The 26,093-nt window shown below is 36.3% G+C and overlaps 1 protein-coding gene across 1 annotated transcript; it reads left to right on the top strand.

The window, feature by feature from the left end:
• Positions 1-985: 985 nt before the first annotated feature.
• On the top strand, positions 986-25,141 carry LOC139145798 (ribosomal protein S6 kinase beta-1-like). Its single transcript, XM_070717165.1, has 15 exons — positions 986-1,189; positions 10,363-10,394; positions 11,118-11,235; positions 11,626-11,694; positions 13,047-13,194; positions 13,748-13,805; positions 14,205-14,305; positions 15,453-15,543; positions 16,958-17,048; positions 17,700-17,741; positions 18,714-18,779; positions 19,335-19,475; positions 20,519-20,626; positions 21,265-21,380; positions 23,330-25,141. Exons 1-15 carry the CDS (start codon positions 1,112-1,114, stop codon positions 23,532-23,534), a joined length of 1,464 nt encoding a protein of 487 aa, XP_070573266.1. The 5' UTR covers positions 986-1,111; the 3' UTR covers positions 23,535-25,141.
• Positions 25,142-26,093: the final 952 nt, after the last annotated feature.

Here is a 26,093-nt window from a genome sequence, read left to right on the forward strand (position 1 = left end):
TAAAGTTTGCATATTAAGGTTGAGGTTTTACAATTAATACATTAAGAGCAATAAAGTTGAAAAAGTTCCATGTTGACCCTTGAAGCACATTCCATAATTATTTATTGATAATGAACGACAACTAAAGAAGGCTTACATTTTATAAAGAATCTTATCTTGTTGTTTTTTGATCCCTTCTGCTATCTCGCTGAAGTGTTCGTTAAGTATTAGCCACGTTTTTTCGGTGCATCTCTCCAGTTTATGTCCCCTTTCTGTGATTTGTTTTAATTTTGAGCAGAGTTAATTTAGTTTGAACTGCGCTACAAAGAGAAAAGACCAACAATAATATCAAAAGGGACAAGCATAAATTGTACATCTGATGTCAATTAAATTTGTGTTGGGTACGAAATGATGAACAGTCTCAGTGCCTCCTGTTGTCGGTTCAAGATAAGTACCTGGTTTGTAATATAGCTTTAATGCCGTGTCACATGTAAATTAGCTGTGAAATATATAGTAGGCCTATGCTCATCCTCTGCAGACTGTTGTAGAATCTTTGTTGGCAAAAGTCACCTTTTCATCCTGACCACCTAAAGGTTAAACGTTCTATCCCCGAGAAATTAAAATAAAACAAAGTTTTAAAGATGGCGAAAAGGAAACAACTATTCAAGCGTGATCTTATGATCTTAACACGACTATGCCTTGGACGTGAAAGAGAGCATCGCTAGTGTATCATGTGCCGGCCTACTACGTCTTATAAAGGGCGCCATCACCGATGTAGAATCTCGAAGTATGTGATGTCGTGAGAGCATGCGGCAATACGGGGGAACATATTGTAACTGTGTGATCAAGGTGAGTGGTACAAATTGAGTCAGGATATATATAGTCTGAAGATCTTTTATACGCATATGCAGATTACAGTACAGTTTTATTGAGAGAGCGTTGAGTAGCTTCGCGATCACCGCCTAGCCTGATTGGTTCGCGATATGTCTCACATGACTTCAGCCATTTTGAATATGTAATAAGCCGGGTCAGTCTCTCAGAATGGTCGGCTTCAATCTGTAGGAATTTTGACGTTTTCAATGGATTTTGGCTGTATTTTATCAATGTTAAAACATTTAACAAGGTTTTAGATATGGCAGGCGTGTTCGATCTCGAGTTGAATGAAAATGACACGGAGGAGAACTTCTCTGACGATTCAGATGAAGAGGCGGTAAGTACAGTGTACACCTATCGAATGCTTGTGTTACCAATATCATTGTGGGATTTTCCAGCGGTCTTTGTGGGTTACTCTGCACTTGACTGCATTAACATCTTAGTAAGCGATTTCATATCTTATTTTTGTCAAATTCATGCATTACTCTTGTTTATCGCGCCATTGTAACAACAGACTTCACAGCTGTCTGGATGATCCGATTCTAGTACCAGCTTACACGATATTGCGCAAGCTCATGTTCACAACCCATACAGGGAAACCATGAAGTCATGTAATATGTTGCAATCAGCAACGTAAACGTCAAATTAAGAAATGTGAGCATTCAAAGAGGTCGAAGGATGGTGATCCTTTCTGTTTGAGGTCATCGTCAAGGTTATCAGTTGGTCAAGAAATGCACACCGGATGTTACATAACAAAAGTACACTTTTGATTCATCCAACTCCAAGGAAGCGACATTATTGTCAGATTCAGATGATATACGTAGCTGCAGTACAGTAGCTCGAGGTTTTGCCTGGGTATTTGCCGTCCGACCCAAATACCCAGGCAAAACCTCGAGCTACTGTACTGCAGCTAATGATATATGCTGCCTCCATGATCAGGTCATGCTTTATTCAAATACAATTAAAGTAGTACTATTAAGTAGCACATGTGAACAAAGCTCATTGTGTACCTGTTGCAGAACTCACTGAAACAATAAGCTAGGTTGTATGAAGGTTTTGTCATAGATCACGGTAACAATTTAAAGTGTAAGTCCTGCCATATTTTGAGTCTTTTTTCATTTGACTTGAGGCCTATACTCTAGTTCTGGTTGTCAATGAAATTGGTATTAATAAAACAAACATATACACACAAACTGAAGCTTATTTGAGCGGCTTTTAGACGGTTGTATTGTGTTATTTTGACGAAAATACAGGAAAAGTTACATGTTTTGACTTCATTCATGACAACATTTTCCGGAAATTGCCGAGCTCGCCCCTTTTTGGCGTAAGTAGCTATGACATCACTAATAGAAAACGCGATGACGAGTTGGTGTATTGGCTATGGTGATAGTGATAAATCATGAGTTCAATCAGTGCAACTGATAATGTCATCGTCACAGAAGATATGACAAAGCTATTCAGAATTTACTGGCCTGCAGATTTTAACAATCAGGACCTCAACCTAAACAAGAACAGGAGTGGAACTCTTGTTGACCGTCTATGATGAGCCCACCACAGTCCAACACACTAGTGCACTACCGTACACAAAAACCGCAAGCTACCAAAATGTAAACGAAGTCTGGAATTGCCATCCCACCTCATTTCTTCTCAACATGAATTGCCCTGTTCAAAATCTGTATACAAAAATTTGAATGACACCATGACGTTTGCAGATAAATGTAGTAGAGATGAAGTTGAAAATTGTCCACTGATTAACACGCTTACACATCTTTCTGATCCACAACTGGAAGTGGAACCGGCTGAGGGTCACGTTAGCATAAAAACCAAAGTAGTTTTCTCGCCACAAAATCTTCAGTATGGCTTTATAAAACCTCACATTAAGTTTGGCACTTTTAAAACCATGTGATCGTGAAGACATGTCCAGCCAAATTCTTGGGAAGAGATTGGTGTAAATATTGGGCACACTGGCACCAAGGCCAGGCAGCTCAGCTGGCCATTTCTGTGACGGAGTGATCAGTTAAGCTTCCGCAGGTTGTTTCTTGATTAAGTGTCAGCGATATAAAGCACAGTGTTAATTGTTTCATAACTGCGAAATTCTCAAAGAAGCTAAAATATTTTGGGGGAGACTTAGTCGGGCAGAAGGGTCAGATGACGACAACACAAGTGCTTCATCAACAGTATGAAACTTCTTTGCTACACGTTGTGTCACTGTTACTGGCAGTGCCGTGCTGTATTATACACAACCAATCGTTCAGTCTCGCAGAGAGTAAGTCAATAATCACTAAGTGAACATTTTGAGGAATAAGTTCGATATCTCCTAACGTTAGTAGTTATAGAGTCACACATACATGAGATGTCGTACTTGTATTTTTTTATGTACAATCACTTTTGTAAAGCAGCTGAATCGGCGTTCAGTCCTGGTAGATGTAAACATGGCCATACTTCTCCACGCCCCGAATTCCCTTGACATGTTTTAGGCATCCTGTCGCAGTCTTGCTGCTGTTCTGTTCTTGTCAACAGTTGATGATGATACACGTGAAACCTTTCTGGTGACAATGGTCGTACTGGCACAGCATTTCGATCACAGAATTGATGGAGTAGCTCCAGGAACTAAATCCTATCTTACCGTACATCTAGCTTTTGAACTGTGTGTATTCGACGCGAAGTCACAAGGACAAGGCACTCAAAAATGTGCACCGCAGAAAACGCTTGTCTGAATGCCTCTTTTCCGACCCTTTCTTGTAATTTTTGCAAATGCTAATATATGGCATCCTAAAATGCATGTTAAACTGACAATGGCTGCGGTTACTTCAGCCACCAAAAGGGTAACTAATTCTCACCTTGTTGAAGCCACAGCGGTAAGCATTCGCTATGGCTGTCGCTGTGGTGAACACAGTCACTCATAAGTTCAATCAGTTACGTCATTTCCGGTGGCAATGCCCACAAATTCCGAAATGACCCGAATCACAGCCAACTTCAAAATCGCACAACATATTGCATTTTTATAATATTTAACCGCGTCGTTTCCTTGGGGTGATGCATTTATTTGATAAAGTAGGGATGGCAAAATCATATAGCATGGCTCATTTTAAGCAAAATTAACTTTCAATTTACACTCTAAGGGTACACATAGTGTATAGAGCTTGCTCATAGAGGTACTCATAGAGAAGAAAGTAACAAACCATAGAAGTTCAACTCGTTCTACATCCACAGTCAAACTTTAACAAAGTTTCAACCAGGAACGGGTGTTTTCTCTTTCTATTTCACTACAAGTGGCAGCTGAGTTGTCTTCATTTAACATATAACTGTCTTCAAAACAGCCACAGTATTAGACTTTCTTACTCCTTGCCACATGAGATGTCGCAAAGAACAGTGGCAACACATCTGAACATATTTCCGTCTGCCAGTCGCATACACATCCATACTTATTGCTCACACAGAAACTAACAAACTAACAAACAAACTAGTAAAGAAACTAATTTCTGTATTACAAACTTTTATGTCCTCCTTTGTTGTTTTTAAGTCTGACAGTTTTTAGAGATTAAAGTTAAAGGATGATATTGTTTCTTCCTGTCTTAAATCTACACATCAAAATACTCCATGAAGAAGATATTTGCTCCATTGTTACTATTGGCATCACCACAATGAAAAAATTCCAAAGAACTAGACGAGGGGCTTCCTGAATTTGTTACGACAGTTAGGATACTTTTGAAATAAACTTTGAAAATTCTCTACAAGAAGCAATATGTTGTTGTTCAGGTTATCATTTGACATTTTGCTTTGGGGGTTACAGTCTATAGGTGCAAGTGAATGGTGGGTGACTTGAACCCCACAGGGTGTAAAATCCCCCCCCCCATTTCTTCCAGTTCTTTTAGCATGTTTAGTGTGTCCTTTAGAATGTTAAAATTGTAGTTTTGCACATTCTCTCGTGAATCAATACCTTTTCATATTCAGCCACAGAATGGTACTGCAGCTGTAAATGAACTGCAACAAAGTTTTCTTTCTCTTTTGGGTTTTTTTTGCCAAAGCTTGGAAAACATCCTTCATCATAAAAATGATAACTATAAAAATGTACTAACTCAAGTTTTAGGTTGAAGGAGTGATTTGATCTTGAAAGGTGAAGTGTCCCATACAACTCTAACCCAGCATTTCTTAAATTTTAATAATTTTCATCGGTGACATTCTGTCTGGAAGACAAGTAAACAGACTAGGTCATCGCAATAACTCTCTGACAAAGCTAAACAACTGTAAACAAGAAACAATAGTTGGGTTTTTCTTAAAGCCGCACTTTTCAATGCCAGGTTCTCGCATTAGTGGAGTTCTCCTCCCAGTCAAACATTTGGCCAGTACGATGTTTGATTTCTATTACATTGATTACACAAACTGATCTCAACCTTTTGTCACATTTTGCCCATCCTGCAAACAGAGTTTATGCAAGCTTTTGATTGACGGTCGGTTCAAATCGCCAACGGTCATTGATTCCCCATAACAAACGCTCGAATTTCCTAAAAAATTGTCTTCTACTCGCGTTAGACTTTGAATATAACCACAGAGTTCGATCGGCAGCAACTTCGCACTGACCGCTTGGCAGTCTGTCTGTGTTTTTTCAGTCGGGGAAAACTAAAAAGTGGCATTTTCTGGAGCGTGTGCCCGCGTGTTGCCTGTTTGGTGTCCACTTACACAATGAACGCCGCCATACCTTGGCGTCCTTTTAAAGGGAGGCTCCGCCTTTAAGAGTCTGGTTGACTCATGGTAATTCCCCCATGTTAACATGTAAATTTTCACAAAGCAAGGACTTCATGTAGCAGATAAGGGCTAAACTTGCACATCGCATAGCTGTATTTCAACCATTACATCAGATTATCACTGTTATATGCTTTTACTTATGATATAGATTTTTGCGATGGAAGAATACTATTAACTTCAAAGAATTTGTTATAAATACCATCTATTTCTGCAGTTGTTAAGTTTATAAAGCTTTACATTGAGAGTTCGGAATCAACACTGAAGATAGAAAATAATGTCCCCATTGCCTACACTGTATCAATGATTTTTGTTGTACTTTTATTGTACACTATATGTACTGTATTGATGACAACTGACTTTCCATATTTACTGTTTGCAGAAAATGAAAACATTTGCTCAACATGTGTGCCATACACATTTGTAGAAGTTGTATATTTAGCCATGATAACAATGGGAAAACCCTAATCATACATTTAGCTATGATCACAGAGCTACAATGGGAAATCCCTTACTTCAACAGTGTTTTTACCAAGGGTAGGTAAATGTAAGCAGGTAAATGTTACTGGGGTTCCCCAGTCATTTTACCGAGGTTCCCCTTGGTATATCAATAGAATTAGATTAGGGAACAGCAGCAATGTTACCTGTGTTCCTAAATCATTTACCAATATTTCTAAACCTTAGCAAGAACACCATTAAATCACAATTCTCAATAGTTTCAATACCCAAGATAACCTTTAACGTTTTGAAGAGATAACCTTTTGCAGAGAATTTTTCGTTATTGAATGTGTTCTCACTTGTTTTACATCAAGAAAACAAATGTTTCCAGTGTTTGTCAATATCCCAAAATACTCGTTTTAATCAGCAGTTTGAAGTCAAATGATTAAGGATCATGGATGGTACATGTATGCAGATCACATAAAACCTTTACTCTACCATATGTAAACATTTGTAGTTTTTTCCCTCATTGGTTACAAAATCTTTATACAGTACACTATCTGCAGGGTTGGTGGTATGTTTTGTCAACTACTGGTGATAGCAGTGACTGTCAATATTCTGGCAATTAAATGTTTCTACCACATGTAACGGTACCATCATCATGTGTCACTGTCCACGGAGAGACTTTCTCCCATCAAAAGTATCCACAAAAAAATTTTGTAATTGTACAAACAGATAGCATGTTGGAAAATCCCAATCATTAATTTCATGACATTAATGTAAGTAAATTTATAATACTGTTATAAAGTCTGAGTGATATTTGAGATATTTATAATTTTCCATCGAACTGGCCTTTTGATTTCAGTCTCATATATGTGAACAAATCTCCACAGCTTGAAAAGACATAGGAGCGACCAATTTACATAAAAATGCAAACTTTGCATATTCTTTTGTTGTGAACATGTCTTCCTTTGTATGGTTACAATTATATGAATAGAATGCTAAAAAACCTAAAACAAAACATTGGTGGCACATCCCTCAAAATCTCCTTGTGGAGAACCTTACTTTCAGTTACCAATATTTTGTATGAAAATTAAATGATAAGTATCAAAATTAAAAAGAAAGAAAATCTTTATGATATCTTTTCTTGATATACAGAAAATACATATGTTATCATAGGGAGTGAGCAATCCAGCACTTTGAGTTCCAGGACCACAGAAGTTTTTGCACAGACTATTGCATTTGCCATCCTAGTGTTATAGACCAATGGATACTAATGTACTGACATTGGTGAACGTAATGATACTGGTCTTATATCCCACAAATATAGAGCCTCTGCATAGTTTTGATGTGGTGTCTTAAAACTTGCCTGCTAAAACTAGAGAGGTTCTAGGTAAATACTGACTGGATGTGCTCATGTCCCCCTGCAGTTAGAGATTCCAAATTATTCCTACCTTGTACATGGTGTGATGTTTCATTATATTACCATGCGCTGCCCGTCGCATTTTGATTGGTCGAGCTGGACCACGTGACTTACCACAAATACACAGTAATGGTCTGTTTACATGCCCGTGAATATGAATAATAAGATTAACAACTCAAAGTATCGTAACTTTACATCTCAAACTTAAATCATAATCAATCACAAAATAAAATGGAGCACTTGTAAATCAAGTTGAGATACTTTTTTCTGAAAACATCTCCGGATTTGCCAATTTTTTACAGCGTGCGTGACAGTGCGTCGGGTAATGCTCAGTTTCTCGGGCCCGGTTGTCGTTCGCCCCTGAAATTTTCGGAAATTTTGACGGTTTTCTTAGGTTCGCTGATAATATAATGGAAATAACAGACTCCGCTCTGACCATTAACGTTTATTTGTGGGCGCGGGCTCGAGGAAAGCCAAATTAACGGGCTTGGCAAGCCTCGCCCGTTAATTTTTGGCTTTCCTCTCGCCCTTGCCCACACATAAACGTTAATGGTCAGCGCGTCGCCCGTTATTTCTATAATTATGAGTATGCTTTGATTATCTAGAGAATCATCATTATCCAGGTATCACAGTTTCATGCATAGAAATGTATACATTGATTAACAATTATGACACAAGACAGTGAACAAACAGAGTGTATGCAAAACTCACTAGTCTTTGGTATTGGTTTTACAGGGACATGTTTATGTATGCTGACTTCTTTGCAGGAGCTGTAACTCTGTATAAACTCAGTGAAACAAGTACTGTATTTGTAATAACATGTAATAGGAAGGTAAATTTTAAAATGCAAATCTGACACAAAGACCAAAAGAAAATCGTCAGCAAGATAGACCAACAAGTATCAATCATGATATCTATTCTGTACCAAGTCCCGAAATAGTTGCTTCAAACTCCCATTGCGTACATGATTTTGAAATTCCATCAGAAATACCAAATTTGCCTTATGTAGGAATCTAATCAGAATGCCGTCATGGCTTGCTATTGAAAAGAATCACAAGCAAAGCATTCATAGATTGTAACCTTGTATTTAAAAAGACTGCTTGTATAGTGTCAGCAGTGCATTGCTCATCTTCAGTTTTGTGTTAACTATACAGATATTGAATTTCAATAATCAAGGCCTTAATGGAATAACAAAAATACAGTACAACCCATTACTTAATTAATGGTTATGGCTGCATAACATTCAGTTTGTCAGAGCTCTTACTGTCATGAAGTAGCGACTTTCATAGCTATTGAACTTTTTCATCATCTCATAAATCAGAGTCATTTTTAGACGTTTATTGTGAAAATTTTAGTAGCTTTTGAAATAATATAATTATATTTCATTTTCAATTTGTGTAATGTACAATCTACCTTGTATCAAACCATCTGACAGAATATGTCCTAAATATTGAAAGATTTCGTTATTGACCTGCAGAGTACAGAGTACAGGGTTTTTGAACTATATTATGTCCACTGTGACTGCCATGATTTATGAAGGGGAACCATGGAACTATAAAAGCTTCCTGGGGAAATGATGGTACATGTAGGGAAAATGACCGGAAAACTCCACAATTTCCTACTTTCTTAACCTTTTACCTGCCAGACAGTATCACTTCCCCTTCTGCCAAGTCAGTAAAAAGTGGTATTGAGCCAAAACCATATGTATTTTCACCCATTTGGCTTGGTATGTTATAGCAGCTTTAGTCTGTAAAAATCATGTTTACAGTATCACTGTCTTCGGGGACCTGCAAATCTTCAAATCTTTGTTGAAATGCACCATATGGGTCATGTTTTGCTTTGCTAGTTTCAATCAACTTGACCTGATGGTGAAATATAACTTGGCAGGAAAAGGGCTGAAGGCAGCTGGCTGACGCTAACTGCTGTTTTTCTAGACCATACCCTAACCAAGTATAAAAAGTATGCTTCAGTTATGCCGCTTGCTATGTACATGTAAAATGCTAGGTAGATGTGTCATGTACATGTACCAGCAGTTTTCAGGTGCAGCCAACTGGTAAATTCAGTCAATTTTACAAAAATCATTGTGAAACATGTTATACTGATTAAATTGATATATACTGATTAATCAAATGTTGGACCTTGGAATCTGTTTGTAACTGTCCACTAATCATCATATGCAGAAGAATACATGTATATGCAATGGGTGTTATTCAAACCCTGTATAACCTATGCAACGGGTGTAATTCAGACCCTGTGTAACCTATGCAACGGGTGTAATTCAGACCCTGTGTAACCTATGACAGGTGTAATTCGGACCCTGTTATGTGGCTGACATAACCAATGAAGTGGAAACTCCATGCATTTGGTTAAGTGCAGATCCTCTGGATGCTGCTATTGCAGCTCAAACCCTATGTAATAGGTGCAGTGGTGACCCCATGCAACAGCATTATGATAGAGTGTACATGCACCACATTGCTATACCAATCCATAGTATCACATCCTCATTTCTATTGCTTTAAAAATTGAGGCAAAAGGAAATTCATAAAACTTTAGGTCTTCATTGTACAAATACAGAATGGTACCTTGCATTTTGCATGCTCATACGGTATTATACTTTGTCCTCATACATATTGTACTTGTAGATGTATTCATCGTCATTTTATACTGCCTGTCCATACACAGTATACATGTAATAAATGTTACTGGTAATCAACTGTAAAAATAAAGTGTCTAGTGGCTGGATATCTCATGTTACAACCATACTGGTAATAATGATAATATTGACATGTCAAATTGTATCGTATCAGAAAGTGTCTGTGTGTATACATGTATGCATTTACTCTGTGTTTAGTTTTATGAGTCTCTAGTTTCAAAAAATTCATATCTGCTTTACATTAAATCCACAGAGATACAAAGATGGTGTTGGATCAATGGAGGAGTGAGTAACCAATTTTTCAACAAAATATTTCACCATTTGCAATTCGTTTTTTACAACAATTTTATGTTGTTATTGGGAAACATTGTATCATAAGAACAATACCCAAAGATGACTTCAGATATATTCATGGATTTTTAATTTGCTTGTGATCATAAACCATAGGCCTCTTTGTAGCATCAGCTACTTGCTCTACCACCTAGAGCATAGAAGGCCAATAATTTTTATGGAAGTCTGTGGAAACAAAAAAAGTACTCTGACTCGCCAGAATCATGAATTTGTTGGAATACATAAAATTTTCATACAGACTGTCTCACTCGTGTACGAGTTATGTGAGCTTTGAGAATCAGATATATGATGAAAAATACACATTAAAAATGAAATGTAGAGGAAAGATTAGACATTTGTGAAAGATTGACAAAGATGAATTCTATGCCTAGGGTAACTTCAGAATTGTCCAAATGAATTACACAAGATATGTGGGTAAATGAAGAATACGGAAGTATCAAAATATTATATCAGAAGTTTGCACAAACATTATGTATCTATCTTGTGTACACTATGGCATAAAGTGTGACATACAACAATTACGAGTACTCTTGACAATATATGCCGTTTTGTTGTTTTTCAAAGTTACATTTTGATGTACAGTGAAATCACAAGATTGTGAAAACATTTGTGTTGTGTTTACCACTCATATACCACTCATCTGTGTATTTATATCAGTTGGGATGATTTAGAGGAATTGGCATTGTCAGCAAATACTGTTAATCCAGGCATGGAACGATGCTCTCCAATGGATTTTGAGTTACTGAGGGTGCTTGGTAAAGGTGGTTATGGAAAGGTAAGACTCTGAGAATAGTGTGTAGATGTATTACACTTCACTCTGTTTTTCAGGTACTAGTTTTTCTGGATCAAGGAAAGACTTTACTGAATTTGGCCACACCTGTTTATCAAGAACCTGCGAAGTTTTATCAAGAACCTACCAAGTTTATCAAGAAATTCATAGTAAATTCTGGACTGTAGATGGACAGATTAGGCCAATAAATCATATCATATTGTCTTTCATCATATCATATCAGTATATTGATGGCGCAAATACTGCAATCTGATTGGTTGAGACGTGAAAATAACTTTGCTCTACAGCAAGGTTGGAACAGGCACAAATCAATAGTGAAAAAATTACCACAAGTTTTTTGAGTCATTCTTCTATTGCTTTCTGATTTGCTGGCAGGTATTTCAAGTTCGGAAAGTGACTGAATTTAACAAAGGGAAAATATTTGCAATGAAAGTTTTGAGAAAGGTAGGTATACATACTGTGAATATGTTAAGAGGGTTTTAGCGGATTATCGCAAACATGCAAAAATTTACAATTATATAAATAACTTTTTGCTCAAAATCCTGTCAATGAAACAACACCTGTTTTCTGAAAAAATTGGAATTGTTCTTTTTTTCCCTAAAGATCTACGCATAATCCCAATATTGTAAATATCGTATAATGTTGTGAAACTCGAGATATGTATGCAAATCAGTAGTGTCTGTTGCTTGATATTACTTGGGTTACATCTCCCAGTTCACTGAGGTCATAGGTTATTTATGATAAACGTTAAACGCATATATCACAAACTAGTCACATTCAAAGGTCACCTGCCAATTCATGTTAAAGTAGAGTTTAAGATCGCCCTTAACAAAAATTTGTTTTCAATCATTTTGTTTTTTACAATTAATGGAAGGTTTGGAATTCAACACGTTTGTTACCCAAAAAGCATTAAAGTTGATTCATTTCCTTTGTTTTTCTGAACGTAAAGACATATTTTTGTTCTGTCCATTATATAATGCCAAACCCTAGACATTGTCACAGTCTGGGATTGCAATCATTGGCAATTGACTTCATGTATATATGCAAAATGCATGCAATTCAACTACGGTAGTTACGTGTCCATGCTGCAATGCAAGCCATGCAATTCAACTACGGTAGTTACATGTCCATGCTGCAATGCAAGCCATGCAATTCAACTACGGTAGTTACATGTCCATGCTGCAATGCAAGCCATATACATATTGGGTGCATCCTAAATCCAAGTTTCAATTTTGTTTTTAGAAGTTCATTTTCGAGTTGTTTTCCTAAAATTTTAATCATTGCTTTTGCTTGGTTGTGAATTATTGTATTCTGTATAGTTTCAATGATATTGTGATGGATTTTAAACACATGCTCTGTAGTCCAAGAAAGACTTAATTGTAAATCAAAATGCTTACATTCAATACAGGCAAGCTGCAAAGGTAACGTTACAGGGATTCAAATTTCAAAATGACAATCATCAAAATCATGCTCTGATGGTTCGTCTATCTGGTTACATTGCTATGTGTTTTGGAAGAAAAGTGACCTGCTGTTAGCCACAAGTAATTGAGTGGTGTTTGCTAATTGATAACCATTAGAATACCCCTAATAGTAAAATGGATATAACCCTATTAAATGGCCAGGCTTCCTGTATCATCATTAATAACTTACGTCAGCAAATACATCACAGCCATCGTTCATTATTTGCAGTAAACTGTAATTGCCATCCAATAAACTGAACAAGTGTTCAAATGCACTCTTCAAGTAATTGGATGAATATTATGATAACTTTTTATGGCTGTCATTTTGCCTTTCAGGCATCTATTGTGAGGAATGCTAAAGACACGGCGCATACCAAAGCAGAAAGGAACATTTTAGAAGCAGTTAAACATCCATTTATTGTGGATCTCTTCTATGCCTTCCAGACTGGTGAGAAATTGTATCTAATATTAGAGTATTTAAGTGGTAAGTCTCTTTTTCTTTTCTTTATTTCATATTTCAAGTGGCAAACAAGATTATATCATAGTACCACAGGGATCAATTGAAATAGCTGAGAAGATGGGTCATCTGTGATACTCCTGACAAAATAAAATTATATTCTCTCTCATTGCTGGACTATTAGTAGAAACCATAGATCATTTATTTGTGCAATGAAAGAATCACTGTGTTCACTTTATGAGAGGATTACTAAATTACAATATACTCAATCTTTCAACATTTTGCAAAATACCACTACAGGAAGAAAAATAGTCCTTTATTTGACCTACAGTGATTTCCCACCATTCCCAATGACAGAACTCAGAGACATTGACCTCAATGACAAATTCCAGCATATTAAGGTAGTGCTTTATTATTTGTATGACAAAGAGTAATATGGTCAATTAGTATTTTGACTGAATAAATTGTGCATCACCATAAAAAGGTGGTAAAATGAACAACTTTTGTTTCTGTGTATAGCAAATATTCATGTCTTCAAATCACAGAGATTCAAAAAACTTTTGTTGCTCTCATTCAACAGGAGGAGAACTTTTTATGCATTTAGAAAGAGAAGGAATATTTTTAGAAGATGTTGCATGGTATGTTGTTTTATCAAAGTAGTATTATTTCAAAGAACATTACTGCTGTATTCCGAATAAAATTTCAATTTGTAGATTATGTGATGTGTGATTTAAACTGAAGGAAAATATAACAACCATTATGCAGAGTATTGCTTGCTCAAGACCATCCGGCAATTTTCATTTGCATACGGCACATAAAGCTACAACTTTCCATATGTTCCTGTAAGATTTTCTATTATTTCATGAAGCTGATAATAATAGCAGAATACATGGATCACAGTTTGAGAATGCTGGATGTCTGTCCATGGAGCACAATCCATTCCTCCATTTTGACATGTGTCTCGTATTAGAGATAGCTATACTGAATTTGTAAACTTTTGGAAATCATAACTTTTTGTCATTTTTTCGTTGTTGCAGTTTCTATTTATCAGAAATTGTGCTAGCACTGGAACATTTACATGAGCAAGGTATTATCTACAGAGACCTCAAACCAGAAAATATTATGTTAGATGCACAAGGTGAGTTCAAAAATATCCTACAATTAGTAATGTCCTTTTTTTCTAGTTCAATTCATATTTGGTTTTATATATAAATACCAAAAAGAGCTTATATGATGAGTCTAAGTGGCGTCTATGTCTGTATATTTGTGGGTATGTGCGGATGTATGTCCGTCACACACAAAGGCTCCCATACCGCCAAAGCTACCATCTCAGTATTGGTGTACAGGTAGATGTAGGGGTTGAGATGTGAATTTGTTCAAATGAACACATCAGTGTCAAAATGTGCAAATGAGGTAAGAAAAAGCGAAATTCTGAAACAGGCTTGAAACAATCTTACTCCACTGACTTGAGTCATTTCCTGTCATTGTTTATGAACTGTTACATATTAACAGACCTGCTCAAACCATAGACAGCAGAGGGGAGGAAGACCGTCAGTAGAGGGGAGGAAGACCGTCTATGGTCAAACTAGGGGGGGGGGGGCTAGCTGCCTTTCTGCTATGCATGTTGCTAAAGTTGACCTCCAGTACCTAAAGTTTCAGACCTTAATTACTTTTGTCATTCTTGTTTTTCTGGTTTAAATATTTCTTGTTGTTTTTCTGGTTGTACTGTGCAGAAATCATTGTCATAACATCAACGTAGAATTTTCCTGCACTGAACAGATAGAAACAACATTTATTGTTGATCTTTGGTACCCATACTGGTATGTACCAATTCTGATCAAATTTGAGCGACACCGTATAATTGCGGTATTTTTTTGAAAATGTTGTATTTTGGATTGTAAGTCACATTGCACACATGATAACATTGCATTTGGATACTCGATAGGTATACTAAAACACTATGAAGTATTTCATATTTCATTAATCTGTACAATCTGATTAATTATATCTAGATGAGTGTGGCATAAAGTATTATCATAGACAAGAGATGCCACAGGGAGTCTTCAAAGTCTGCTAAAACCCTGTCTGTGTTAGATGTGGTGTTTGGTGTAATATATTTGACAGAGATGCCTTGCTGTGAAGTAGAAATTGATTAACGCTGTACAAATCTCTTTGTAGTAGAATAATTATACAAAGACTTCAGTTTACACAGCTTTTGTTGTTGAAAGGCATTTGCCAATGTCATGAGTCATTGGTAACTGACATTTGTTATACTGCCCTCACAGGTCATGTTGTACTGACAGACTTTGGATTGTGCAAGGAATCTATTGAAGATGGTGATATGACTCATACATTCTGTGGCACCATTGAATACATGTAAGTCATCTTTTTATAGCGTAGTTGGTCTACTTCTAGCAGGAAATTGTTCATTGAGATTGCTACACTGTTTTTAGATCATCAGTCATCTCTGATGATATGGACTTAGCTACAATGGTAATATTTTGGTGAAATAAAGTGACGATCACAGTGTTACATTCCCAGTGTATCTCCTATAAAGTACATTGTGTGTTATAATCCCATGTGTAGTAACTGTATATGAATGATATAACGTTGATTGTTGTTTTTTTCAAAACATTTCAAACATGTTACTAGATGTTACAAGTGATTTACTTAAACATAGCTATGCATGGTACTAAGTCATTGTCACTTAGTACGGTCATTGCCTCACTCCGTGACTGTATGATACAAATGTATATGTTAGTGTGCACATGGAACACATTTATACAGAGACAAGACAAAGCATTGTTGTTGAATACAGATTCTCTTTGTGACACTGAACCAATTTATTTCAAGTCTAAGTTGATCACAGTGCGATCTGTTTAAGCATTGTATACTGGACCTATTTGCTGTTGAGGGAAAAGTTGGTATCACTAAACCTAAACATGGTGTGGAGTATAGGTCATCGACTATCAGAACTCTGTACCTAGCCTGCTTCACAGTTATAACATTAAATTACTTTGAACATAGTCTTGTATGGTATTATCATTGCTTGCACTTAAAGGGATACAGTCATTGGAACTGTGCTCTAAGGTAGTATGGGACCCATATGACCAATGTAAATACTGTATCCAAGGTATGATTGTGATTGGTGAAAGTTAAAACATGTCTATCATAATCTATCATTGTATGATTTAAATGTTGCAGCTATGATAATGAGGTGCATCTTGATATCGTGCACGAAATACATTGTTTGTAAACACGAAACTCGCACAGGCACAGTTCCCACGACTGTTTCCCTTTAAGTACATGTTGCTGAATTTAATTCAAGACAATAATCTAATAAACTCTCCTTCTGAACCAACATAATTTCAAATTATGTTAGTATGGTGTCTTACAAAGAAATGCAACATTTGCCATATAATTGATTTAATACATTCAAGTAGCTTGGTTGGCCTTCCAATGATTGCAGGGTCAATACACTCCTGGAAAGTCCTGGAAAGTCCTTGAATTTTAAAGCCTCTTGGCAAGTCCTTGAAAAAAGCTTGAGTCTCGGGGACCTCAAAAAGTTTTTCAAAGTTACCATAAAAAGTTCTTGAAAGTCCATGAATTTTAAGTTACTTTTGTATATTGTACCCTGGAGTGATATTTGTTCAGTCATTGTTGTAATAGTTACAATTCATACATTGGTATGGATGTATATGCATACTCTGTAAGATGGGATATCTTAGGTGAAGATGTGATTAGTGTGTGGTTACACTCGGTTTATATGAACAAACTTGGTTGATTACAGGGCACCAGAAATCTTAACAAGGAGTGGACATGGTAAAGCAGTAGACTGGTGGAGTCTTGGAGCTCTCATGTATGACATGCTGACAGGAGCTGTGAGTACACATATACATCTACTAAATTATGCACATTTCTGAGACAAGAATGATTTGACTATATATTACCATGCCCTGCCTGTCGCATTTTGATTGGTCGAGCTGAACCACGTGACTGACCACAAATACACAGTAATGGTTTGTTCACATGCCCGTGAATATGAATAATAAGATTAACAACTCAAAGTATGGAAAGTTTACAGCTGAAACGTAAATCATAATCAATACAAAATAAAATTGAGCACTTGTAGGTGAAGTTGAGATACTTTTTTCTGAAAACATCCCCGGATTTGTCAATTTTTTACAGCGCGCGTGACAGTCCATCGCGTATTGCTCAGTTTCTGGGGCCCAGTTGTTGTTCGCTCCTGAAATTTTTGGAAATTTTGACGGTTTTCTTGGGTTCGCTGATAATATAATGGGAATAACAGACTCCGCTCTGACCATTAATGTTTATTTGTGGCGCGAGCTCGAGGAAAGCCAAATTAACTTATATAAACACCAGTATTTTGTTTGTATTTGTTTCTACACTATGTTTCTGATCCATTCCTTTTGGGAACACAGTATCTACTAGTATCTTACTTTGATTTAATTTAGACTTTGCTAAAGTGAGATTATTTTGTTATGAATAATTTTTTGTTTGCATTTTTACAGCCACCATTTACAGCTGAAAACAGAAAGAAAACAATCGATAAAGTAAGTAAAATATTGGAATCAGTATTACTTGTGTTTGTTTTTTGATGGGGTTGTTGTCTTGGAAACAGTGTTACCAGTCATGTTTCATGAGGTAACAAACAGTGAGTTAAAGAACTCTTGAATCTTGAACGCTTCACTCTGTTTCTCAGTATAGATCCAGTGACCTCGATGAATATCCTTTCTCAGTATAGATCCAGTGACCTCGATGAATATCCACAATAGTTTGTTGTATTCAAAATAAAGGCAATGTGTCTGTGGTCAGTCTATTGTTTCACTGTTTTAATGACAATTGCATTTTATGGAAAATAATGGCAATGTGTCTATAAATAGAATGTGGTTTACTATTCTGGTAACACCTCTTGTTTCATTGAAAGTAAAGGCAATATAGTCTGTAGACAGTTCCATTGTTTCACAGTTGTAGTAACAACTTTTTTATATTGAAAATACAGGCAATGTGTCTATAAATAGAATGTGGTTTACTATTCTGGTAACACCTTTTGTTTTATTGAAAATGAAGGCAATTAGTATGTAGACAGTCTGTTGTTTCACCATTGTAGTAACAACTTTTTTCATTGAAAATGAAGGCCATGTGTGGTATGTTGACAGTCAAACCTGTATTGTGCACAAAGTTACAAGTACATAGGATATAAACTGATAGCTTCAGTTGGAGCAAAGTAACTTGTAAAATTTTGGTCAAAAATACCTATATTTAATTTCATTTTGACAGAAATCTGAAAACATCAGATCTCAATAAGAAATTGTCATTCTGAATAAAAAATTATCTGTGTTCAGTCATTGATATTCAACTTCACATTGCAGCATGCATCATTTATTCGTCTGGTAAACTTCATTTTGGTTTTGTTACGTTTCAACATTGACATTGAAATTTACACATGGCCTTTCACAATTTCAGATACTGTGACAACAAAGTCATCATAGATACAAGTGTAATTGTTTTTGTATTTGTTACAGATTTTGAAAGGAAAATTAAATCTACCTCCATATCTCTCAAATGAAGCCAGAGAACTTGTCAGAAGGGTAAGCCATCTCTACTGCCATGCTATTTTGGAGTCATCAATGGTAGTCATATTAACCATGATGATATTGATTGGTGCTACAGTGTATACTTACAACTCTTTTTTGTCGTGTAGAGTTTGACAAGATTGTTAAAATCATACCCTAGCCATCTGTAGATGATTTTTCAACTATGCATACCTTTGATATCAGTTTGCCAGGTCTTATTAAGAACATTTCTGAATTATTTGAATAATTCCAGAAATTTCTGGAAATGTCTTTGTATCAGCTGTAGGGCAGTCTGTGTAATGTGTAAAATCTTCAAATAGAACATTCTTGAGTCAGTAGTGTTTCAATCTGCCTGTGAGGGCACACTGTAATAATGTAATATTGATCTTATTGTAGATACATGAACCATAGTAAATGCACAATGGAGTCAGGTTGTACAATCATGCATGTATACCTACAAATAGGAATTACACCAACCATTGTGAGATATAAACTGATAATTTTGCTTACACTATTCTTTGATAGTTAGTGTTTCATGTAATTTAAAAAATATGTTTTTTTACATGTCAGTTGCTGAAGAGACATCCTCACTCCAGGATTGGTGGTGGACCAGATGACGCCAAACCAATCAAGAAACATGGATTTTTCAGACATGTTGTCTGGGACGATACCTTAGCCAGGAAAGTAGAACCTCCAATCAAACCAGCAGTGGTAAGCAACAATGGTAGTGACATTGAATTTCATTTTGATGATAGCTTAGTGATTGTAACTGCCAACATTACATATTGCAGGGAACTCTTCATTAGTTTGATGTTGTCTTGGACATGAAAGCTAGCAAGTCAAAATTAAACGAGAGAATGAACTTTGATCCAGAAGAGTACAGTTTCATTGAAGCTAGCAAAAGATAACTTAATTAAAGTGATTAACTACTAGGAGTTAATACTGTCCTTTGAGTTGACACATGTGGGAAATAGCAGCGGCTAGGAAGACATGCCACCCTAGCTACATGCCTGGCAACAAATGACAATTTTTCAATGTACAATACAGAACTCAAATGCTGGATTCAAAACACAGTTCACACTGAAGTATTTTCAACATGTGAAAGTTTGTATGCGAGCAACTTTGAATAATAAATAGCACAAATACTATGATAGGAAGTTCAAATTGATAAGTTATCTAAATTGTCAATTTCTGTGCCATTCTTGTTGCTTGAAATTTATAACAGTAATAGTCCTGGCAGATGAAGTATAGGGCACTAATGGAGTGTGCTTTGTGTATGTCTGTCTCTCGACTACTTTCTCTCACGAGATTGCAGAAATCAAAGTTGGCTAAGCACAATGCACAATCACACATATTTGGTGCTCAATTTGTTTTGCAGGAACAAAAATGATATTTTGAGAATATTGATTTGAATGTTTGGCTAGAGGTTGTCCACAGGGACATTACAGGCGTAAGGTTAATCATCAATAATTAAATACCATCAGGTACTGTGTCATTGACAATGAATTGTTACAATATCTAATTGATACTTTGGATCTACATTATTTCTATCCAAATAAAATTGTTTTGATATTTTTTTAATCTCTGAATGGTATGATTGCTTTCACAACAATTGCAAATTGTACATATGAGTATTATAATACAGATTTCAGGAAAGAACAAGAATCTGCCAAGCAAAAGAACGTTATAGATGTAGAATTTGATTTAAAAATCTGATTTTCTTCAAATTGTTTGTGTTTTTTCTTTTTGTACAGAATAGTGAAGAGGATGTCAGTCAGTTTGATAAAAAATTCACAAATCAAACTCCAATAGATAGTCCTGATGACAGAATGTTAAGTGCAAGTCAAAATCAAATGTTTTTGGTAAGTCAACGACAAGGATATGGATTCACTATATGATGTGAAAGCCATACTCACAGTAACAATGATCACTGATTCAATTGTTTGCTTGTTTGTCTTCTGTACGATCACATTGGTGACGTGCCAACAAATTGTGATGGAACAAACCATCAAGGATATACAATGCAGGCAGATTATTTCAAAGTATTTGAGCACATTACCTTCAGGTTGCCCATTGATGACATTTTACTTAACTGTAACATTACTTACTACAGAATTCTTGCTTTTCTAACAAATGTCACACCATTGTTCTGAATCTATACTTCAGTACAGGTGCAGGCTTTGATACCATGGCAACTGGAGAATAAAAGCACTGTCTCTGTTTCTTGTATATGCGTAGCATGACGCAGGTGCTGGTCTCTGACATGCTTTTTCAAAACAATATTCGGTCGAATTTCATTTGACAAAAATATTCAAACACAGATATCAGAGTGTTACAGAAAGATTGAGTCTGTTATCCAAACTATTAGCAGTCATAGCAAGAAACTTCATGAGTCAAACAATCTATAGAAACTAGCATCTTGAATTAATTCAGCAAAATCAAAGAAGAAATATTTTTCATAACATTATTAGCAGCACTGATGATTCAACCATCTTTTCAGGGATTTACATATATAGCACCATCAGTCTTAGACGCAATGAATAAACCAAGTCATCCATACAAACCAAGGTCTCCGAGAAAAAATATGTACGAGATGAACTTACTCTCACCAATGAGGTAAAGTATCAAAATCTAGTTTTATCTGCTCCACTTTGAAAACATTAGAGATATGTTGTTATAATCTTTAGCCAGATTTTACTTTCCAAGTGTCTGTCACACTGTTTGTCAGCATCAATCACTTTCATGCCTCAGTGTCTGTCACGCTGTATGTCAGCATCAATCACTTTCATGTCTCAGTGTCTGTCACGCTGTATGTCAGCATCAATCACTTTCATGCCTCAGTGTCTGTCACGCTGTATGTCAGCATCAATCACTTTCATGTCTCAGTGTCTGTCACGCTGTATGTCAGGATCAATCACTTTCATGCCTCAGTGTCTGTCACGCTGTATGTCAGGATCAATCACTTTCATGCCTCAGTGTCTGTCACGCTGTATGTCAGCATCAATCACTTTCATGTCTCAGTGTCTGTCACTGTATGTCAGCATCAATCACTTTCATGTCTCAGTGTCTGTCACACTGTATGTCAGCATCAATCACTTTCATGTCTCAGTGTCTGTCACACTGTATGTCAGCATCAATCACTTCATGTCTCAGTGTCTGTCACACTGTATGTCAGCATCAATCACTTTCATGTCTCAGTGTCTGTCACGCTGTATGTCAGGATCAATCACTTTCATGCCTCAGTGTCTGTCACACTATGTCAGGATCAACCACTTTCATGTCTCAGTGTCTGTCACACTGTATGTCAGCATCAATCACTTTCATGTCTCAGTGTCTGTCACACTGTATGTCAGCATCAATCACTTTCATGTCTCAGTGTCTGTCACACTGTATGTCAGCATCAATCACTTTCATGTCTCAGTGTCTGTCACACTGTATGTCGGCATCAATCACCTTCATGTCTCAGTGTCTGTCACACTGTATGTCAGGATCAATCACTTTCATGCCTCAGTGTCTATCACGCTGTATGTCAGCATCAATCACTTTCATGCCTCAGTGTCTGTCACACTGTATGTCAGGATCAATCACTTTCATGTCTCAGTGTCTGTCACACTGTATGTCAGGATCAATCACTTTCATGTCTCAGTGTCTGTCACACTGTATGTCAGGATCAATCACTTTCATGTCTCAGTGTCTGTCACACTGTATGTCAGCATCAATCACCTTCATGTCTCAGTGTCTGTCACACTGTATGTCAACATCTACCACTTTCATGTCTGTGTCTGTCACACTGTATATTAACATCTACCACTTTCACATCTCAGTGTCTGTCACAGTGTATATCAACATCTGCCATTTTTATGTTTCAGTGTCTGTCACAGTGCATATCAACATCCACCACTCTCATATCTCAGTGTCTGTCACAGTGTATATCAACATCCACCACTCTCATATCTCAGTGTCTGTCACAGTGTATATCAACATCTACCACTTTCATGTCTCAGTGTCTGTCACACTGTATATCAACATCTACCACTTTCATGTCTCAGTGTCTGTCACACTGTATAGCAACATCTACCACTTTCATGTCTCAGTGTCTGTCACAGTGTATATCAACATCTACCACTTTCATGTCTCAGTGTCTGTCACAGTGTATATCAACACCTACCACTTTCATGTCTCAATGTCTGTCACACTGTATATCAACATCTACCACTTTCATGTCTCAGTGTCTGTCACAGTGTATATCAACATCTACCACTTTCATGTCTCAATGTCTGTCACAGTGTACATCAGCATCTATCACATTCATGTCTGAGTGTCTGTCACAGTGTGTGCATCAGTATCAAACAGTGAAATGTATAACATCATTAGTATTTTTGGAATGAATCACAGGCTAATTCCTGTAGTTGTGGTGTCCCTTGAATCCTCTTAGCTTCATATTCATCATTACAGTATGGTATAAGACCATGTCAAAAATGTGTAATCCCTATAGTTCATTGTACTGTACAAACAGTTGAAAGGACACAAGTTTACAGTAATTCACGGTATTTTTCTAATTTCAGCCCATCTAAAGGTCACCCGATTTTGTTTGAATTTGATGAAGACCTTGGAAAACAGGCAGAAGCCCAGGCTGAGTGCCAAGCTAATAGTAATGTTCATATGAGTACAGTACCTAGCTATGAACCAATGGATTTATCAGCACCTCCTGCTGTGGCACAGAGATCTGCCGCTGTCAATGTTACTGCAAATAAACAATTGAAACTTTGACACTGTGTATGGACTACTTTACAGAAGAAATCAACAACTAGCCTATTGTGACATGATTAATGTTCAGAATTCTTTTAACTTAATGGAAATTCTTAACACTTACCATCTGAAAATTGTGGTAAGATCATCAAAGGATTTGTAAAGCATATGTCTTCTTACTTCTTAGAATCATGGGCTGACATAGCCTGTCATAGCATAGCACAACCTGTTGTGTTTGAGATAAATGCCTTTCAACATGGATGCCAGTCAAAACTTCAGAAAGTTTATCGCTGGATGATGTCACACAGTGATGAACACAAGGAAGTATAACTCTGTTTGATGTCACACATGGTGAACCAGACAAAGTTTATCACTTGATGATGTCATCTTGCTGAATTCAAAGAAGTTTAACAATGGATGATGTCACACATTGCTGAACTCAAGGATGATGTCACACATTGCTGAACTCAATGATGATGTCACACATTGTGGAACTCAGAGAGGTTTTTCACTGGATGATGTCACACATTGCTGAACTCAAGGATGATGTCACACATTGCTGAACTCAGAGAGGTTTTTCACTGGATGATGTCACACATTGCTGAACTCAAGGATGATGTCACACATTGTGGAACTCAGAGAGGTTTTTCACTGGATGATGTCACACATTGCTGAACTCAAAGAAGTTTATCACTGGATGATGTCACACATTGCTGAACTCAAGGATGATGTCACACATTGCGGAACTCAGAGAGGTTTTTCACTGGATGATGTCACACATTGCTGAACTCAAAGAAGTTTATCACTGGATGATGTCACCTCGCTGAACTCAAAGAAGTTTATCGCTTGATGATGTCATACCTAGTGAATCTAAGGAAGTTTATCATCAGTTGAGGTCACACATTGGAAGATTTCAGGGAATACAACATTTACTGGTTGTAACATTGCTGGTTGTGAATGGTTTAGTTGTAGGGCTGCTTAAAACAGTGCTGGTAGTAGTATAGGTATAATCATTTCAAAATGAACACTCAGGATATCGTCAGCTACTTTTTTTCAATTATATGTCACAACGGAGATGGACAACACTCAGAGGAAATGTATTTGAAGCTGAATTTATTATGTTACTATTCTTGAGGATACTGGCATTGCTTTACATGAGTTATGCTTTTTATAAATGCTCTACCTTCATTGTTGGATTGGCAAACTAGTGATGAGAAGTTTAAAAATGCAAGCTGTATGGTAGTTGCAACTCATCAGAAATAATGTACATTGGATGCTGGTTTATGCTGTTTATGTTGGTATTTCCTGAAGATAGTCACGCAAAGTGGAATTTGAATGACTTTGTGTCGTGGTAAAGCTGTTGAAGATTTACTGGGACACATTGAATGGATTCAAGAAGAATGAAGTCATTTCAGCATAGTTTAATTGTCAACTTCCAAATAATCTGCAGTACAGGAAGAACTATTGAACTCTTCTCCTTTCACTGTCAATGTCATTTTCAAGATAACTGAACAAAGACATATAAATTTGTATCATAGCACAATGGTCTCACCCAACCATTCAAATTTTTGGGTTTCTAATCAATTCAATGAAATGCTCAAGAATAAAATGTTACTGATCAAACTGTCTTTTTTGCTGCCAAGTCATAATTTTATTCATAAATTTTTGCAATGCAAAAAATGTGTTCCATTGTGTCAGATGTCTGTATGTCTACCATCGTGTATTATCTGCTGCACTAAATGTTACCTTTGCTCTGTGCTGTTTTGTTGTTTATTGATAGAAAAAAAGATGATTAGGCATTGGTTAGAGATATAGTATCTCCTGAGATGCAACCAATTACATCTTTTGTTACTATTTTTGATGTATTTGTGTTTCAGGATAGTCAATAAGTCATAGGCAGTGTATACCAGTTCTGATGCAGTGTAGTAATATTATGTCATGTTGTTGTAATGTATGGATATGTTGACATTTTCAGTAAGTCGGGAGTTTTCTCTCAGTTTTACTCCACAATGAGGTCATGCCAATTAAGTATATCAATTTTGAATTATTATTATTACATCCCATTTAACACATCATGAATTTACTGTGAGATCTGTGAGAAAAAATTTTTTCAGCAAATTTCCATGACGCATCGATGTGATTGGACTCGCTTCCAAGCAGTTTGTTTGGTATCATCAAACAATGAAACCATGTGATAAAATGCACTTATTACTGATAAACTATCATGAACTGATTCAGTGCCAATGTTTTCACAAAATCCAACATGGTGATCAACTTAATTACCACAATCACAGTTTCATCAAATTTTGTATTTTGTATCACTGTTTTAAACGAAACGATTAATACCATGTCTTCAATAATAAATATAGACAACATTGGAGGATGAACATCTAGATATTCTGCTCCAGATTTTGATTCTGAGTTATTAAGGAGATAACTATGGCAGAATAAAGTTATAATAGCAATACTGAATTTCATCGATAATGTTGACTCTATACTATTTGAAAATATATCTTTAATCAGTGTATAAAAGCTTTGAAAGAATAAGTGAACTCCAACACGCAAACTCAGATATATCAC

This window comes from Ptychodera flava, chromosome 12, assembly GCF_041260155.1.
Source record: "Ptychodera flava strain L36383 chromosome 12, AS_Pfla_20210202, whole genome shotgun sequence".
NCBI classification, from domain to species: Eukaryota; Metazoa; Hemichordata; class Enteropneusta; family Ptychoderidae; genus Ptychodera; species Ptychodera flava.

Bases quoted from the DNA above. Each gene is read 5' to 3' on its own strand.
- LOC139145798 (XM_070717165.1), top strand. From the start codon at position 1,112: ATGGCAGGCGTGTTCGATCTCGAGTTGAATGAAAATGACACGGAGGAG. The intron at 17,742-18,713 runs GTAAGTAAAATA...TATTTGTTACAG, and splicing joins GAAAGAAAACAATCGATAAA to ATTTTGAAAGGAAAATTAAA. The intron at 20,627-21,264 runs GTAAGTCAACGA...CCATCTTTTCAG, and splicing joins GTCAAAATCAAATGTTTTTG to GGATTTACATATATAGCACC.